The sequence below is a fragment of the Exophiala viscosa genome, assembly GCF_022695815.1.
Source record: "Exophiala viscosa unplaced genomic scaffold EDD37scaffold_1, whole genome shotgun sequence".
NCBI classification, from domain to species: Eukaryota; Fungi; Ascomycota; class Eurotiomycetes; order Chaetothyriales; family Herpotrichiellaceae; genus Exophiala; species Exophiala viscosa.
Genome location: NW_026944353.1, coordinates 397264 through 414448, shown reverse-complemented (window position 1 = coordinate 414448; position 17185 = coordinate 397264). Strand labels below are relative to the sequence as shown.

The following is a 17185-nucleotide window of genomic DNA, read 5'->3' as shown; positions in this document are numbered from 1 at the left end:
AATGAACATGCTCGGTACGAATAGGATATAAGAGAGTAATATAAGTTAAAGGAAACAGCATCAGTCCAACCGTCAGCCCACTACCATCGATCAGCGTAAGTTTTAGTTGACTTGACAGTTCATGTCAGTGGGCACTCTGGTGACTCTGGGCATGCCCATCATAGGCTAGCGACCGATATCTGCCGACCTCGCATTCCCATTATTAAGTTACCCATAACCCTGTTCAAAGAGCCTCCCGGTGCTCGTTCCCCATCATTCTTTGATTTCTCAAACCTCACCACCTAAGTTACCCACGGCAAATATTGAACTCGAACACTCCCTCACCTTTGCACTACACCCCGATGACGCTGCACTACAACATCCTCAATTGACTGACGCGCTGGTATCTGTCAAGAATCGCAAGTGTCAAAGTGCCTTCACGCGTCCGAGGCTGGTCTGTTCTGGCCTGCGCCGCCCACCATTATCTAAATTCCGCACCACGTTACATCATCCACCACCGTAAGTCCAAATCCCTCTCCACGGTTTCAATCATTCAATCTATTGCTTGGATAATGCTGCCAAATCCTCTCACGAACATCCTGCCTCAACTTTCCGCATGGCAGGACCTCCAGTGTTCTTATAAACAATTACTCACTCTCTTTACTGCACAGGACCCTTCCATCTACCTACAAAACCCAGAATGCAGTCCACCACCGCCATGACGGCAACGCACCACATACCCACCACATCCCATTCTCATCCTAATGACCCCATACCCGAAGACCCTACGAGAAAGCTATCAATGAGTGTCTCACAAGTCAGCCAGTCGCCAGTATCAACCGCCACTATTGGCACATACTCTGACGACGGCTCAAGTATAGACACAACTCCTACCACGCCTTCAGATCACCTGTCGGAAGACTCCTACGATGAGGAACAGAGCAGGAAAGCCTCCAATGATCAGCACAAAAAGAGACGAGCTTCAACGGTGTTGGTGTCGGAGGACTCCGAAGATGCTAGACGGTTTCTAGGCGAGGCAGGTACTGCCACATCTATGATACAAAAGGCTTGCTGTGGCGGAGGCTGTTGCATGCTCCAAGAGTTCAAGTCCAAAAATGCATCGCAGGGGACAATCCCTGTTGGGGAACCTCAAACTCCCGCATACAAAAGTCTCAAGCTCAAGCTTGGCCTACTCGGCCTCGACAGCGAATTGACGGGAATCGTCGACATGCCACCAAAGACCGTCTCGCTCGAACCATTATCCACATCCCCTTCCACCACATATGCAGCGCCCACGAAACGGCCATCGACAGAAGTCTTGAGAAACCCTCCCAATTTCGTCACTCCCCACCCGCCCTATCAAGTATATGCAGCCCCTCTATTCCACGCTCGCGAATTGACGAAGCCTGGCGCCGAGAAGAGAACATATCACTTTGACATCGATGTCACAGATTACCCTACAGAAGGTGGGGACGTTGATTTTGTGGTGGGCGGTGCGATCGGTGTCTGCGCCCCTAATCCAACTCATATGGTGGATCAGATCTTCGATCGCCTCGGCGTTCCCAGTTTCGTACGGGACAAGCCAGTGCTACTAAAGACCACGTCTGGACGGTGGCCGACCATTTGGGGCGACGAAACCTCCAGAGAATTGGTCACCACAAGAAGGGAACTTCTGACATGGTGCTCAGACATTCAGAGTTATGCACCCACCAAGCAGTTGTTCCGAATGTTCGCCGAGTTTGCCGAGGACGAACACGAGAAGAAGATTCTCATGTACCTATCTTCCGCCCAGGGTCAAGGCACCTTCTGCGATTTGCGAACTGGGCCATACACTACCATTCCACAGCTCATGGATGCTTTCCAATCCTCAAGGCCTCCGCTCGATTATCTGCTTTCCGTACTCAATCAGCTCATGCCGCGATTCTATTCACTTTCTCAAGACCCACAAGTGTCCTGCCTACGAGATGGCACAGACTGCCGAAAACTGATCGAAATCGCGGTTACCGTGCACGAGGCCGAAGATTATGCCACTGGCAAGCGAACAGGTGTTGGCTCAGGATTTCTCGAGAGACTGGCTCGACAACTTCTTAATGCTGAAAAGGAAGGCAAGGATCCTAGTACCCTGGATCTCAGAGTCCCTATATTCCGCGGCCTGATGGCAAACCCTCTCGCCCGAGAGTTCGTCAGTGACGGTCCAATGCTTCTGATCGGCGCTGGTGTGGGCATTGCCCCGTTCCGTGGCTTTGTCCACCGAAGGCTAAAGTCAGCCAACTGTGCCAACAAGGTCTGGGTCCTGCAAGGCATTCGTGATAGTCTTGTTGACGAGCTATATTCTGGAGATTGGGGCGTCCACGAAGACCAAGTCAAGAAAGTAGTCCAGTCTCGCAAAGGGAAAGGTCGATATGTGCAGGAAGAAGTTCGACATCAAGCCGATTTGGTGTGGTTCATCATCAATGCTCTGGACGGACGAATCTTCGTCTGCGGAAGCTCGAAGGGCATGGGTGAAGGCGTCGAGGAAGCGCTGATAGACGTTGCTGTGGCCAAGGGCAAGTTGAATCATGACGAGGCGAAGAGTTTCTGGGCCGAGAAGAAGGCTTCCGGTCAATACATCGCTGAGACTTGGTAAGGCCGAATGTACAGAGTCTTTGGATGAGGAATTCACCAGAGCCTTGTGCTGATGGAGGCTGTTTGATTACATTTTGGAAAGGCGTGTACAGTTTAGCGAGAAATAACGACATGGACTCGGCGTTTTAGTGGAACCTTCTGCCATGCAGAGCAGGAAGGGTTGTGTATTTTGGGTACCATGGGAAGGCATTGTCACGAAAAAGCTGTCTCTACCTCAAAGTCAGGAAGGATTCAGAACCGGCGTTATATAGTGATTAATGCTTCGCTGGCGCTGTCGCCAGATACATGCACATACAGGCAATAAATCACATATGAGACCGATGTTTTTTGGAAGACCTTGATGAGTACATAGAAAGTGGCACTGGTCTGACTGCTGTTGCGCCGCAGGTCCAAATAGATATTGTCCCTTGTTGTCAGTCCGGAGTCCTTCGCCTACAAGAATATAGCTTCGCTTTTGATGGGGGTGAAGGTCATCACCTCTATCGTACATGGCCCCTGTCTTGCTGCCAAGGCACCCGCAGTTGTGAACATGCTATGACTTCAAACTTGTGTCTTCGATATACGCCCTGTCCAGTGGTGCCGTTTTTTCTGCAAACAGGCTCGATATTTGTTGCTGTACCTCTAGAACTTTGAATGAATGAGTGGTATATACGCTTCACACTAGCTGTTCGCATGCCAAAAGATCAATGCTTCGATTTCTTTCAGAGTCATACCATCGTCACCTTGTCGTTGAATCGACGTTGAGCCCTAAGTGCCCGTTCCATCGCACCAGATACTGACTACCTGGTACCTTTACTCAGCATGCCCATACCAACGCCCCTAGATTCCGTATCCAGAAACCTATGCTCGGAACATCTTAACCACTTGCTTCACCGTCTTTCTGCAAATAGGACAGATCTCGCACTGTTTAGCGCACTCGACGCATGAGCACACATGGCCACAGTCGAAGAATAGCGCGTCAATGTCCTGTTCGCAGCAGATCTGGCACAAGTCGGCCTGTTCGTCCGCGACCTGCCAGTAGGTCGTGCCCATGCCCCAGCGCTTTCCATACTCAAAGCCGCCGACGTATTTGTTTCCGGTCCTCTTCTCGACGAACGTCCCGTGACCGTGTCGCTCGTCTTCATCCCAATTGCCTTCGTAGGTGTCGCCGTTTCGATAAGTCATTCGCCCTCCCTTGCCACATTTCTTGTTGCACATGAGCGGGCCTTGATACATGTTTCCGCCCGAGCTAATCCATAGGCAGTCCTCGCCGTGCTTACGTCCATTGACGAGTGGGCCTTTGTAGTAGTCTGTGCCAAAATCGGCCAGCTCGATAGGTTCAGTGGTGGTCAGAGATCGGACCGGATGTTGTCGATCCACCATGAGGAGGTACTGTGACAGCTCGAACGGATCCGAGAATTTGCCCTCTTTATGGAGACTCTTGACTTCAGACTCAGAAATCTGTTCACCGACAATCAACTCACATCCATCAGGCAGATCACGGTCTTGGAATGTATCACCTGATGCAATCGAGCACCCGTGAGCTGCTGAATCTCGGTACCAGACATTGAAAGCTTGATCTGCTGTAAACCCCATGCGCTGCTGGACGAATGGCTTGATTTTCTCATCGCATCGGGCAAAGAATGTTTCTCGCACCTGGAAACTCTGCCTTTCCACGTCAAATACCTGCAAACAGCCGTACACGTTTTCCGGCGGTCCTCTTGCTGCTTGTGCGGACTGAGACGACTCAGTGGATGCTTCTGCTCGGTCAGGAACCGGAACTGTCGAATAATATGCGGAGATATCGACCAAGGGCTCACCGGGTCCAGTAGCTCGAGCAATGGCGTCGGCAATGATATCTTGTTCAAGCGATGACAAAGTACTGCCAGGTTCGGCTGAAGACTCTTGTGTATCGTCGTTGCCAGTGGTGATCTCCATTGCTCGGGGGCCATCGTGCGCTGCTGCGTCTATCAAATGACCGTGTGGTACATTGGCATGGAGGCTTTCCTCAGCAGTTGGCGGTGGAATGTCCATTTGCATGGGAGTGTCGGGATCCTGCATCTCGGTCACTTGGGAGACAGGTTGCTCGCTTGTGGCCGGCATCCTGGCAATATCTGCGGCGACTGCCGCTTGGATTGAAGCTTGCTCTGCGTCTGCATCTGAAAGTTGCTCATCAGCCCCGTCTTCCTGTCGTGAAGCCTGGGATTGTCCGCCTTCTTCCATTACTTCTTCGGGCAATGGGCGATCATGGTGACCAAAAAGCTCGACATCGCTCTCGTTCTTCAACACCGCAAACCATAGGCACCGAGGTTCGTCAAATCTCGCGTTGTACCTCAAAGAGACATTCAGGTCAATTGGTCGCCGCAAGCACGTACGCAAGTGATGCTCTAGACCAGTGGAGCTTAGGGTGAAGAGTCGTAACTGGTTCTCGTCATCAATTTCCAGCTCTTCCGCAAGCCGTTGTCGTAGATCCCTGTAAGTGGACCCTTCGGGAACGCTCATAGTGTAGTAGCACATCCGTTGTTCCTGGGCGTGCCTCTTGAGATCAAACACATCAAGCAGTCCTTCCCGTCCAATCGTACACTCGTCGGAATACAGCTCCACCGTAACTTGCCGAGGGTCTGCAGGCAACGACTCTGCGGGCAACGACTCCGCAGGCAACGACTCTGGAGCAGACGCTCCACCAGAGCCGTGAAACTCAGAGTGAGGGTGCACAGAGTTGTAAGGCTCCAACTTGCCAGTCAGATACTCCCCAAGTCGGCTTGTCTTGATATACATGACCATATATGCTGTCTCTCTGGTAGAACTGAAGTCCTTGAGTGCTTGACCTTCAAGTCCCTCAAAGCTCCGAATTCGCTTTTTCGTGTATGAGAAAACTTTGTTTCCGTCGCCGTCTTCGAAGGCGAGCCACTTGGTGCCTGGACCGCCAGGGCGCAGGACAGTATAGAATTTCCCGGAGTTTCTTTCGCCAACATGAACCATGAAACCGTACAGAGTATACTTGGCGTGGTCGTTACTGAGACTGAAATCGGACATATCCAGCGTTTCATTGAGGGAAACGCGATTGTGGAGTAGTTTCCATTCCCGGGACTTGGTGTCGAAGCGCTCGCGAGCCAGCGAAAGTGGTAGGAAATCCGGCAACTGACCGCTGAAGCTTTTGTCATGGAGAACTTGTGCCAATCCCTGCTGGATATCGTTGACGCCTTCCCCAACAGGCAACGATGGTAGGGACATCGGACCATCCGGCGTATCGAACATTGCAGGCAAGGATTTTGAGAAGTGGGTGCCTTTCAACTCCAAGTCAATGGTTCTGCGGAATACTTCCCAGAATGTCTTCACATCGGTATAAACCTCTCCCAATTCCTTAAGTGTCTGAATTGCGGGATACACGTCCACGTAAGTTTCTCTCTCTTTCTTCAAGTGGCGCATTAGGTTGAGGATCATCTGTAGCTGGCTGATGAACGGCTTAGGGTTTTGGCGCCCGTCACCAGTATCGACCTCCTGGAGGATCTTTCGGAACGGAGCCAGGAGCAGCCAAGCAGTCATACCAGCTACTGCAGGGCTGTGGTAGAGGGGAGGTGTGCCCATTGGGAAGTAACCAGTCAGCGATTTGGAATCCCAGTGGTTTTCTGCGTCAGAAGAGTGCCACCACAAGGCTTGTGTAGGGTCGTCGAAGATACGAATGTAAGCATCAATGGCGATGGTATCATTTCGCAGTAGAGGCGCTCTTTGCAAATGTCCACGCGTCTGGACTTCGCTCCAGGGTCCGACAAAGTTCGTCCATCCCCAGTCATCGTTCGATTGTGCGAACTGGTGCTCGGAAGACATAACGTGACAGGTGCGCGGCTCTTCTGGATTGTACATGACCATACCGAGCTGCGCTGGAACACGCCAATCCTCTGCCTCCTCCTCGCCTTCGGCGGACTTGATATCTAGAGGTTCCTCTTTATCCGCCTGTGATGAATCCGTGGAACCTTCGCCGTCTATGCTGTCTTGTTTCGAGCTGTCCGAGGCTGAATCGGACGATGAAGAAGTGTCGTTCTTGCTCTCACTTGCAGTGCTCTGAGTGTATACTGTGTGACTCGGGGCAACGTCATGACGAAGGTCAGCGTCTGGAGGACCTTGCAAGAACGAAAAGCTGCCGTCCGGATACTCGATGTCTGATTTGGGAGGATGTCGGCTGCATTTGATGTACGCACTAAGCGAGACGGACTTGTTGCCTCGAGGGTAGAACTTGATCTGCCAATAACTGCCATCCACCTGTGCAGCTGGAGACATCATGACTCTGGCATTGTTCGGCTTTTCTCGGATACCACGGACACCTTTAATGACCCAGCTCAGCCGTAGCTTCTTGACTGGTCGCTGCTCTGGATCGTCGACGTCTTGATAGATCCGCTTCTCCACACTGGGCACGTCCAAGGCATTTAGTTCTTGGCCTCTCGATTCCCTCAACCTGATCTCAGCCATTTCATCTTCTGTGGGTGTGGATAGGTCATCTTCCCAGGTCGTCCATTCTGGAGGACGGTCTTCCGGCACAGGTGTAGCGGGAGACGTTGGGACTTCTTCACCAGATCTATCATCGATGGGAGGTTCCCCTTCGGCTTCTTGAGAGGGGGCTTCAGAGACCGCACCTCCAGCTGGCTCTGCTTCGGTGGGTCGTTCGAGATTGCCTTCCACCGGCCTTGAAGGCACCTCTTGTTGTGACTGTGGCTCAGCCGCCGAAGGAGGCGCATCTACCATAGGTGTATCCACCATTTCTAACGTAGATGTAGGAGGTTCGCTTTCGGTTGGGGGCTGATCGGGATGTGGTTGAGGTTGGCCTGCGGGCTCGGAACGAGGTGCCGTTTGTAGGACAGATTCCGGACTGAATGCTGAGATTGAGACGACGCTGACTTCTGGAGACAATCTGTGTGCAGGAGAGGGCACCTGGATGAGGATTGGAGAGGTCTGCGTGCTGGCCATGACTGGCAAGAGGTGAGACTAGGAGTCACTCCGCAGGGCAATGGGTCGTGATGATAGAGTGACAGAGCCAACGACCGGAACTTCGATGGATTTTGAGGTGGCTGTCAAGTCCAACGACCGGTATTTTGATGGATATGGTTGAGGTGGCTGTCAAGTGAGTCATCAGAGGAGTACGGCATTACATGATCAAGCGTGTGTCAGAGGTGACCAAGGCAAGGTTGACGATGTCAATATGGGGGAGTTCGTCAGATGAAGCAAGCAAGATGCGGAGAAGAGAGATGCGGACGGATGAAGGTAAATATGATATTTCGACGCAAGATCAAGTGTCTGGATGCCTGTTCAAAAAGAACAGCAGGGGTCTGAGGGAAGGATGAGTAGGTTAGCTGGTATGCATGCATCTTGCGTAGGTAGAATCGCAGGCAGACAATGGCCGGTGAGGCTATAACGAATGTTTGGAGGCGAGCGATGGGGTCCTATCGGATGCCTGGTACTAAAGATCCCCTGCTGATCCAGTTAAAGTCCCCCACGCGTCCCAAAGCTTCAGCCCACATCTTCTCGGGGGCCTTCCTCTCATTCATCCGTGCTCCGCTGGCTGCCTCATGACTGGTTGCTTTCCGCACCGGCGTGAGGCTCAGCGCCACCCCGCCCAAGACCTGATCATCTTGCACCTTTCATGACTCCCAACTGCCTAGGCATCAATGGACTCTTGACCAACCTTCAATGTGGACGCCACGCATATCCATTGCACCATTGGGCAGTGACATCTTGGGAGCCTGATGACCACCACAAATGGACTCCTTTCGACTCATCGCACAGAGGCATCAGCCTCACCTTGGCTCCACAACGGCATGAAGCTCTGACACTTCATCAGCTCATCATGGTAATGACACAGCCCATAGGATTTCCCCCGCAATGGCCAAACCGTCGATGCCACCCGAGGCATGTGAAGGATTATTCATGACTGGAAGTCTGGCGAAAAGATTGTGGCCTAAAGGCTTTGGTTCAATGCTGCTGTCACGAATCAGGTTTCGCAAAAGTGCCGGCCACAATGAGAGGGAAGGCAACCGTTGCCTCCACGTAGACCTGATCACCAATATTAGTATGAATGCAACATGTTCCAGCACTGAGCAGGTCCAGCGGTGTCTTACCTTCACACTATCTGCATCTGCTTTGATCTTTCCCCAGCTGACTGCTTCGTCTGGTCTAGCACCAGCGTCACTGCCGTCGAATTCCTGAGCGGTGTTGATATACACCGCACTTTCGGCACCATTCCGCATCAGGCAAGCATTGGCAATATGATGCTTCACAACGCCGCCACCCAAGATGATCATGCCGGCCCGCTTCGCCCGTACGGCGATGGTGTTGATCTTTCGAATATCCTTGGCAATGTCGACACCGAGGTGTAAAGGCGAGGCTTTGAAAGAATGAAAATATATCATATCTCCTAGGCTGCCGTCGGTCAACGCCGGGCAAAACACGGGTATGTCGTTTTTGTACGCCCAGTAGTAGACTGAGCGCTCATCGTTGATCTCTTTGCCGAGTCGATGGATGATGTTGCTTGGGGTCCACATGAACCGTTCGCCAGTGTTTTCAAACTCCTCTTCCTGCTCGGCCAGCATTTTGTCCAGGATTGGAATTATCCAGTCTTCGAACGCACAATAGTTGTTGTTTGGGACAACCAGATTTCCTATACGATTCAGGCCCTTGGCTCGTAACGACGCCCCAGGTGTGGAGAAGGATCCCAGATATGTGGGAGCCAGGCATTTGATGAAATCTTCCTCAATGCCGCCAGCAGTCGTTACGATGGCCGACACGTGGCGGTGCTGCACAAGATAGCGGAAAGTCTCGCGCAAACCGGAAGAGATCATATTCGATGTGTAACCCAAGAATATGGTAGTCTTGTCGCCTGTTTCAGGATCTCGCCAGAATCTCTAGAAAAGGTCAGACCTCGTTTCATGACCCCAAACAAAAGGAAGGGCGTGACCAACCATATTATTGATGATGCGTATAGCATCGCCTATGGAACTCGATTGGAAGCCTTGTCCCGCAACCTGATCGACGAAGGCTGAAATGATCGTTCGCTGTTCTGCAGGAAGTGCCAGCCAGTCAATGCCCTTGACCTGTTGGACTCCTTCCGGCACCGGTTCTGACGGAACCAGGACTGCATCTGTGGCTTTCGCAGGCGGTGCGGAGTGGGAGTCCATGATAGTCTTCTCGCAGTTGAGTGGTCTCGTCGGGATGGCTCGTAAAGGTGCTGAAGTCGTGACTAGGACAAAATGTAGGGATTTTTTAATTGCTGTATGGCCAAACACGTCATTTGTCACAGGCTTCTGCAGCCTATCAGAGTTGTAAGGGGTACAACTTAGGGTGTGTTTTTACTTGTAATCGGGGCGTCTAGGCATGCTTAAAACCGGGGTCATAGTCGCTTTGCTGACTTCGAGATTCACTTTTGCTTCTTTTCTGAGGCAATGGCGATGGTAATGAAAGTGTTTTTACAAACAGAATTTCAAACTTCGGCGACCCATTCACCTGGGTAGACCGCCCGTTGGTACCATGTAATGACCGTCTCTGGTCGTCGTTACCGAAACGAAGAGCAGTCTATGAAAAAGGTCCCTCCTTCTAGGGTCGCATCTGTGCGCAACACAAAAATCTAGCTCTACGTTGCGGCCAGATCGGCGGCTAGCCCAATAATGCACTTATGCACTCTCTTGTCTTTCGGTTGCCTGACCCTCTCTTTTCGTCTCCTTCACTCCTGGCCATCTCCATTCTTCACTCCAACATATTGAACTTATCCAACGGCATCCGAATCCCAATCACATAGCTTCACGACTGTCAAACTAAGGTGTACCATCACGTTGTCGCATCTATTTGTTTCGATTATTCGTCCGGCGATCACTACGCGCTGTGCGAAAACGTGATCCTTCGAAACCCAAAACGTGTTATCTGGTTTGCGGTCTCACTTACGGCCATATTGAATCGACTCTCAACGCGCCGAATACCGCTCAGCGCCATTGGACTGGGTTCTGCTGCACCATTTTTCCGAACGTACTGCATTGCACCTGCTCCAAGCATTGCGCGCAAGATTGACGACGTGTTGAGGTTTGTCGCGGCAGGATTGACTTCAGGAGGACTTTCGGCTAGACGTCACGCTGCCTGAGTGCGTTTTGAAGACAACTCATCATTTTCATTTCCAAGGCCAGGCTCGGTCAGGTCTACCAGTTCCCAAAGCCGAAGCTGCAGGTCAGCCTGACGGAGGTTGTGGCTGTCGATATTGTTTGGGGTGCCTTGCGGTAGTGGCAGACAGCGCAATCACGAAAAGACGAAACGTTAGCCTTGCTTCTCCAGTTGCAGGCATTAATTCGGCGACCAGTCAAGGCACAAGAGCGAGCGTGGCACTTCCGGACCCGATCAAATAATCACTCTGCGCCCAGACCCTTCAGCGACAGATCTCATTACTACTCCACACTTCGCCTGTTGGAGTGAAGGCCTACGCAATTGTCGGCATCACGTGATGTTGGCTTACCTCATTTCCATTCATGTCGTCCAGATATCCGCCGCCAGCCAGAGATCGTTCTCCACCTCGGTACGATCGTAGACCTTCCGGCACCTACAACGCAGGAGGGTCCTCTTACAGGGGACAGGCGGACTCGACGCAGCTTCCCTCGGACCGAGCCCCTCCTCGAGGCCCAAAGGCTGACTTTGGGCGTGGCGGTTTCTCTCAATTCTCTCCCGCTCCTCGTGGTCGAGGCGGCTTTGCTGCTCGCACAGGTGATACCTGGGACCGGGATCGTGAAAGAGATCGTGAACGGGATCGAGACCGTGACGCCAGACCAGTTGCGCAGTCCTACCGAGGAGGCCGCGACGATGATCGACCGGAATGGTCGCGGCGCGACCGGGACTTTGGCACAGCTGACCGCGGCAGAGAGCCGCGATCCTACGTTGCCAGGGATCGATCTGCATCGCCAGTTCGTGCACGAAGAGACTCACGCGAGTCTGTGCCTTCCGCATTTGGTAGGTCGTCAGATACCGCCTCGTCCTACTTTGCTCCTCCAGCTCGAGGCGGAATAGGTCGCGGCAGAGGCAGAGGCGATTGGGACCGAAGCAGAGGAAGGTCATCTTTTGTCGGTGAACGGGACCGAGATCTCTTTCCGCCAAGAAGCCGGTCACGGGAGAGTTGGAGAGACCGTGAGCGCGACTTTGATCGTGGGCGCCCAGCAGGTGCCGACGCCGATCGATTCGAGAGACGTGGTTTCGATCGCAGCAAAGAACGAGAGGGTAGAGCTCGCGACCGCGAGCACGATATATGGCCGAGGGATCCATCGCCTGTCAAGAGCTCTGTGGCCAACACTGGGGCTCCACTCCCCACTTCCTCATCTTTGGCGACCGATCGGGCACTCAAATTTGATAGCGATGGTGGCAGAAGGGCCTCCGTTGTGGCTACTCCAACAAGTGCTTTACGCGATGTTAGACGCGATGGAGAGCCTTCAGACTATTTTGGGACGCGGACCGACACGGCTCGTCGGGATCAACCTCCAAGCGCCCAACAACCATCTGCTGCTGCAGGACTCGATTATGGCCCTCCGCCATCCCTTCCGCCTGCGACGACGCCCGCCTCCGAGAAGCCCGCCCAACCGAAACCGCCAGGTCCCAAGATCGAGACAAGCGCCCAATCTTCGTCGACGTTTCAACCACCAAGTGCTCCCAAGGCTGCGAGGACGTCTATGCTCACTAGTCTCATTCAAAACTCGAAGAGCACTCAGAATGAGGCCTGGTCACGACCTGAGCCCACGTCCCGTCCAATTCGACCTTTTCAGCCTAGCGACGTAATCACGAAAGAAGAGGAACCTGCAATCGATCTCAAGCCTCCTGCAGCACCAGCCGCTGATCGTCAGATGCCTCCCAATGTACCATCAGGTCCAAGACTTGGCAACGCGCCACCTTACAAACCACGACTGCCGTCCACTGAGCCTGCCTCTCCTGCTCAACCTCCTAGCGCACCACGGGAAGTGCCCAAGCCACAAGCATTGGACAGCAGGTCTCCTAGCATCCCAACAGGCCCACGTTTAGACAGAGAAGGATCGAGGTCCCTGCCAGGGACAGGCTCCAAGATATGGGTTTCTCCGGATTACAAGCCCAAGCCGTCAATCATGAATACCATGAACAAGCCATATCAGCCAGAACCGCGAGAGCGTCTGGGATCGATTCCGACTGGTCCAAGAGGACAACAGATACCGTTTCACAATTCAGGAGAGAAGTCTCGAGGTCCTCCGCCATCTTATTCATCTATAACTTCGGCACCTTCGGGGCCCAGGCCATCGGTGCAGACGAGTCCTCGAATTGAAACCAAAATCACACTTCTTCCGCAAAAGCGGCCGTTCGAACCGCCGCTCGAACAAGAAGACGTGGAAATGTCGGCCCCTGCTTCCAGCGAGGATGAAGATGAGGAGGAGGAAGAAGAAGAAGAAGAAGAAGAGGCCGAAGACGACTCGTTTGATGAAGACTATTTTGCAGAGTCAGAAGAGAGGTTCCGACAAGAGCTCGAGTTGCTCGAGGCCAGAAAGCCTCCGCCGATACTGGAAGATGCGGCTATCGTGTCTCTTTTGTTCAAGCTGCAGTTTCTCGAGATGATCATGCAGGAAAACAATCCAATGACGGTGCGCTCGCCTATTCAGGCCACCATTGAGCAGCTACCAGCTCCTGATTCCGTTCCCACTGGCCTGCCGTCTCCTGAGCAAGCTCCCCGAGAGATGGACAGCAAACTTGAAGACGGGAAAGAGAAAGAACTTGCACCAGCTCATCCTAGAGGCAGGCCCTTGAAACAGGCTCCGGTCAATCCTATTCCTACTCCACCTATCGAAGACTTGCCTTATCTTAAAGTGGAAACTCCGGAGAGGGCTGTCTTCGAAGACTCCGATAATGAGATCGAACATGAAGCTGTTGCTATCCTCTTACAACAAGAATTCGAACGCAGTGCTTGGGACTGGAGAAGTGATCTCGAAGACATGCGCGGAGAATTCAGACGCAAATATCCTATCTGGAAACAGGAAATTACACAACTGAACCATGAAAGGCGTGAAACACAACCCAGCCCTGCTCCAGCATCCCCTGCGCCATCTGCGGCTCCATCAGTAACCCCATCCTTGAGTCACGAGCGTACAAGAGGTGCTCGAAACACTACAGAGGCAGACTTACAAGCTGCCATCCTCATGTCTCAGCAGTCTCTTAGGGAAGAGGAGGAAAGGAGGGAAAGGGAAGCGGCTTCCAGCTCTTTGCCAAACTACGATACCGAGGCAGTGGTACCTCCGATGCTCAAACCAGCGGACGTAGAATTGTCGGAGTTCAAAGACACAAATCGTAGTGTCTCGAAGGACTTGGCTATTGACGTTTTTGCTTATGTGCCCCCCGAAGACGACTTCAATGAGGAGGAACAAGGCCTCTTCATCACGGCATACTGTCAAACCCCTAAGAAGTGGGGTAAAATTGCAGAATCAATCCCGGGAAGAACATATCAAGATTGCATTGTTCACTATTACTTGACCAAAAACCAGGCACATTACAAAGACCTCTGGAGGCGTTCCCAACCTAGGAAGAAACGGGGCAGGACTGCAAACAAACCTCGGTCCAATGCTCTGCTTGTATATGGTGATGATGGGGAAGTGGCGCCTGTACCTGTCACCGACAGTGGCAGGCCAAGACGAGCAGCTGCACCGACTTTCGGAGACGCTCCTAGCGAAGTTGACTCCTCAACTCCTGTGCCGCAATCCAAGAAAGTCGCGTCCGCCTCGAAGGATGGCAGTGCAGAACCAGCTGCGACGAAACCAGCACGGGGTCGCAAAGCTGGAATCGCAACCAAGACCCGAAGGACCAAAGCTCAGATGCAAGCTGATCAGCAGGCGCTCCTTCTTAGCGGAGCCGACCCGCCGTCCGACAAGCTTGTCATTGGCGTCAAAGGTGAAAAGGCTCGACCACTTCTTCGCCCAGAAGTTGTGCCGGCGAGAAATGATGTGCCAGCCCTCGAACAGATTCCCGGACCTCACGATGCTCCTCTAGCACAGTACACCGGGTCGGATATGTCAGCGGCTGCGCAAATGGCAAACCCTGTAGCATCTCAGGTCACGAGCTATTGGTCCGTTCCTGAACAGCACAAGTTCCCCGAGTTACTTGCCTACTACGGTCGAGATTTTGCGGCGATAGCAGATTTCATGAAGACCAAAAGCGTGACTATGGTAAGTCTGGTCAGTCGAATCTCATTACTTCGCTAAACATTTCCAGATCAAGAACTACTATCTGCGACAAATCAACGATGGCAAAGGCGACTTCGAACGGATTGCTCAGATGGGCGACCAAGTTCGAATGGAAGGCAAGACACTTGGTCAACCCCCAAGTCCGATTGCTCCTGCCAAACGCCGTTACGAAGCGTCCCCGGCAGTGCCTTCCATTACTCGGCCTATCCACCAAAACGAGCATAGCTTTGTCGACTCCGAGCCGGCTGGTCATGTCTTGAAACCCGGTGTCATTGAAGAATTTCCTCGCAACACAATTGAGAGGAACGCAAGTGGCGAGATTGTCTCTAAGCCCAGAGTGGTCGGAAGAGAGGCAATTCGCGAAGCACCCTTGCCTGGGACGGTCTCAGCCAAAAGTGAGGAAGTATCCAGATTTTCAGCAGAGCGGACGTCACTTTACGGGCCGAAGCCCTTACATGGGCCGAGGGCAGGCTTGTTTCAGGAAGAGGCCATTGGATTCCCATCTGCTCGTCAAAACTTACGTCCTTCAATCGACGAGCGTTCACCTCAATTGCATCCACAGCGACCTCTGACTGATTTCCCCCGGAACGAGCTGAGCCAGCCATCTCCAGCGCCCGGCGTTGGGCAGAGTATACTCGCTCAACGGGAACGAGAGACAGTGCCACAACCTCAGAGTCAAATACCTTCCATGTCATTGGCACGAGGAACGCCCATGCAAGTGGACAAGTATGGTCCGCAGCAACCAGTCTTCCGTCCTGGGCACAGCCGGAATGGAAGTCTAGCCACCTCTAGGCCTGGTTCCTCCGAGCCTTCCCGTGACCTAGCCTCTTTTCGTCGCCTCGATAATCAGCGTCCTCTGTATAGTGGTCTAGGTGCTGCAGGTTCTCCTGCCGCGATTCCTGCAGCCACTCCCGCATCCCAGCATTCCAGGCCTGAGGTCCTCCAGGCTGCTGCCGCGCCTCTGGCAGGTGAACCTCCGAAGCCGCCGAGCAAGCGTAGCAATCTTTTCGGCCTGCTCAATGACGATTCAACCGATCCACCACCCAAGCGACCATCATTGGAAGCACCCAAGCGGCAGCCTGTCCTCTCTCCGCAAGTCGCACCTGTTGATGCACCCCGGTCAATGCTGCAGCAAGCTAGCGGCCAGATCATACCCGGTGAGACGGGCGCAAACAGGCCATCCCTGATGGGGCCATATCGTCCGCCAAGTGGAAGCGTGCACCACACAGGCTCTGGTCCACAGCCGACGCCAGAATATCACGGCGGATTCTCCGCAACTCCTGCCAAAGATCCCAACGATCCCTGGATGGCCAGGTTCGATCCGCGTAACCAGGGCGGTCCTGTCGACCAGCGGGCACAGCTTCACTCTCCTGCTCCGTCCCTTTATTCTGTTGTACCTCCAAACTCTCAGCCAAACAGTGCCGGCTCACTTCACCCTGGACGAGCCGAGACTCCAAGGAGTTTTGATCGGGCTGGTCTGGATCATCGACGGACATTCCTAGGTGGCATTGCACAGATACCACATGCTCCATCGCCACCACCACAACAGCCGTCCCAAAGCCTACAGCAGTATCGCTCGGCGTCCGGTTCATCACAGCACTCCCGAGTGTCTTCCGTCACGTATCCTGCTGGATCTGCCCAAGCAGCTGCACTCGGTCAGCAACAGATGCCGCAGAGTCTACCACCATCCGCCAGCTCGACTCCCGTACCTGGCCTTCATCATCAGCGTACCCAGTCTTCGGCAGAATACCCGCAGCGACTGACGATCCAACAACACATGGCTCAACAGACCCAGGCCAAACAGCAGGAGCAACAGCGCGAACATGAGAGACAAATCCAGCGACAAATGGATGTAGATATGGCACAACGTGAGCGGGAGCGCGAGCGCGAGCGTGAACACCAACAGCAGCAGCAGCATCAGCAGCAACAACAACAACATTTACTCAGACGAGACCCGTATAGTATTGATCAGCATCACGCAGGGGGAGCATCTCGACAGAACCAGATGAGTGTCAACTCAAATCAAGGCCATATGACATTTGGACCGCGTGAGATTCCCCGTACTTTCACTCCTCCTCATTCACATAGTCACAACCACTCCCCGTATCCGGGGCCTGGTAGTGGCACAATGGGACACACACATAACTTGTCGCAGCAACATCAACACCAGCATCTGCAACAGCAACAGCACCAGCATCAACCTGGACCGGGTCCGAGTCAGCCACAGGGAGCAAAACCACCTGGTCCTAACCAGATGCATCATCTCCATCAACAGCATGGCCTCCATCCCGGATCTGCTGGCCATTACCGGGGGTTGAGTCAAGGTGGGGAGCCGAGACGGGAAGATAGACGTTGAACATATGTGGCTTGATCTGTGTGATAGACACTGTTTTCGA

The 17185-nt window shown here is 53.2% G+C and overlaps 4 protein-coding genes across 4 annotated transcripts; 2 read left to right on the top strand and 2 right to left on the bottom strand.

Moving 5' to 3' along the window:
- Positions 1-679: 679 nt before the first annotated feature.
- EDD37DRAFT_603424 (reductase) lies at positions 680-2605 on the top strand (the record flags this gene model as incomplete). Its single annotated transcript, XM_062814648.1, has 1 exon — positions 680-2605. The coding sequence occupies one exon, from the start codon at positions 680-682 to the stop codon at positions 2603-2605; it is 1926 nt and encodes a 641-aa protein (XP_062674382.1).
- Positions 2606-3444: 839 nt separating this feature from the next.
- On the bottom strand, positions 3445-7545 carry EDD37DRAFT_644288 (ubiquitin thiolesterase; the record flags this gene model as incomplete). Its single annotated transcript, XM_062817487.1, has 1 exon — positions 3445-7545. One exon carries the CDS (start codon positions 7543-7545, stop codon positions 3445-3447), a length of 4101 nt encoding a protein of 1366 aa, XP_062674381.1.
- Positions 7546-8559: 1014 nt separating this feature from the next.
- EDD37DRAFT_655079 (deoxyhypusine synthase) lies at positions 8560-9749 on the bottom strand (the record flags this gene model as incomplete). Its single annotated transcript, XM_062818739.1, has 3 exons — positions 8560-8628; positions 8694-9476; positions 9534-9749. 3 exons carry the CDS (start codon positions 9747-9749, stop codon positions 8560-8562), a joined length of 1068 nt encoding a protein of 355 aa, XP_062674380.1.
- Positions 9750-11081: 1332 nt separating this feature from the next.
- Positions 11082-17145, top strand: EDD37DRAFT_670387 (nuclear receptor co-repressor 2; the record flags this gene model as incomplete). Its single annotated transcript, XM_062819363.1, has 2 exons — positions 11082-14771; positions 14818-17145. The coding sequence occupies 2 exons, from the start codon at positions 11082-11084 to the stop codon at positions 17143-17145; spliced, it is 6018 nt and encodes a 2005-aa protein (XP_062674379.1).
- Positions 17146-17185: the final 40 nt, after the last annotated feature.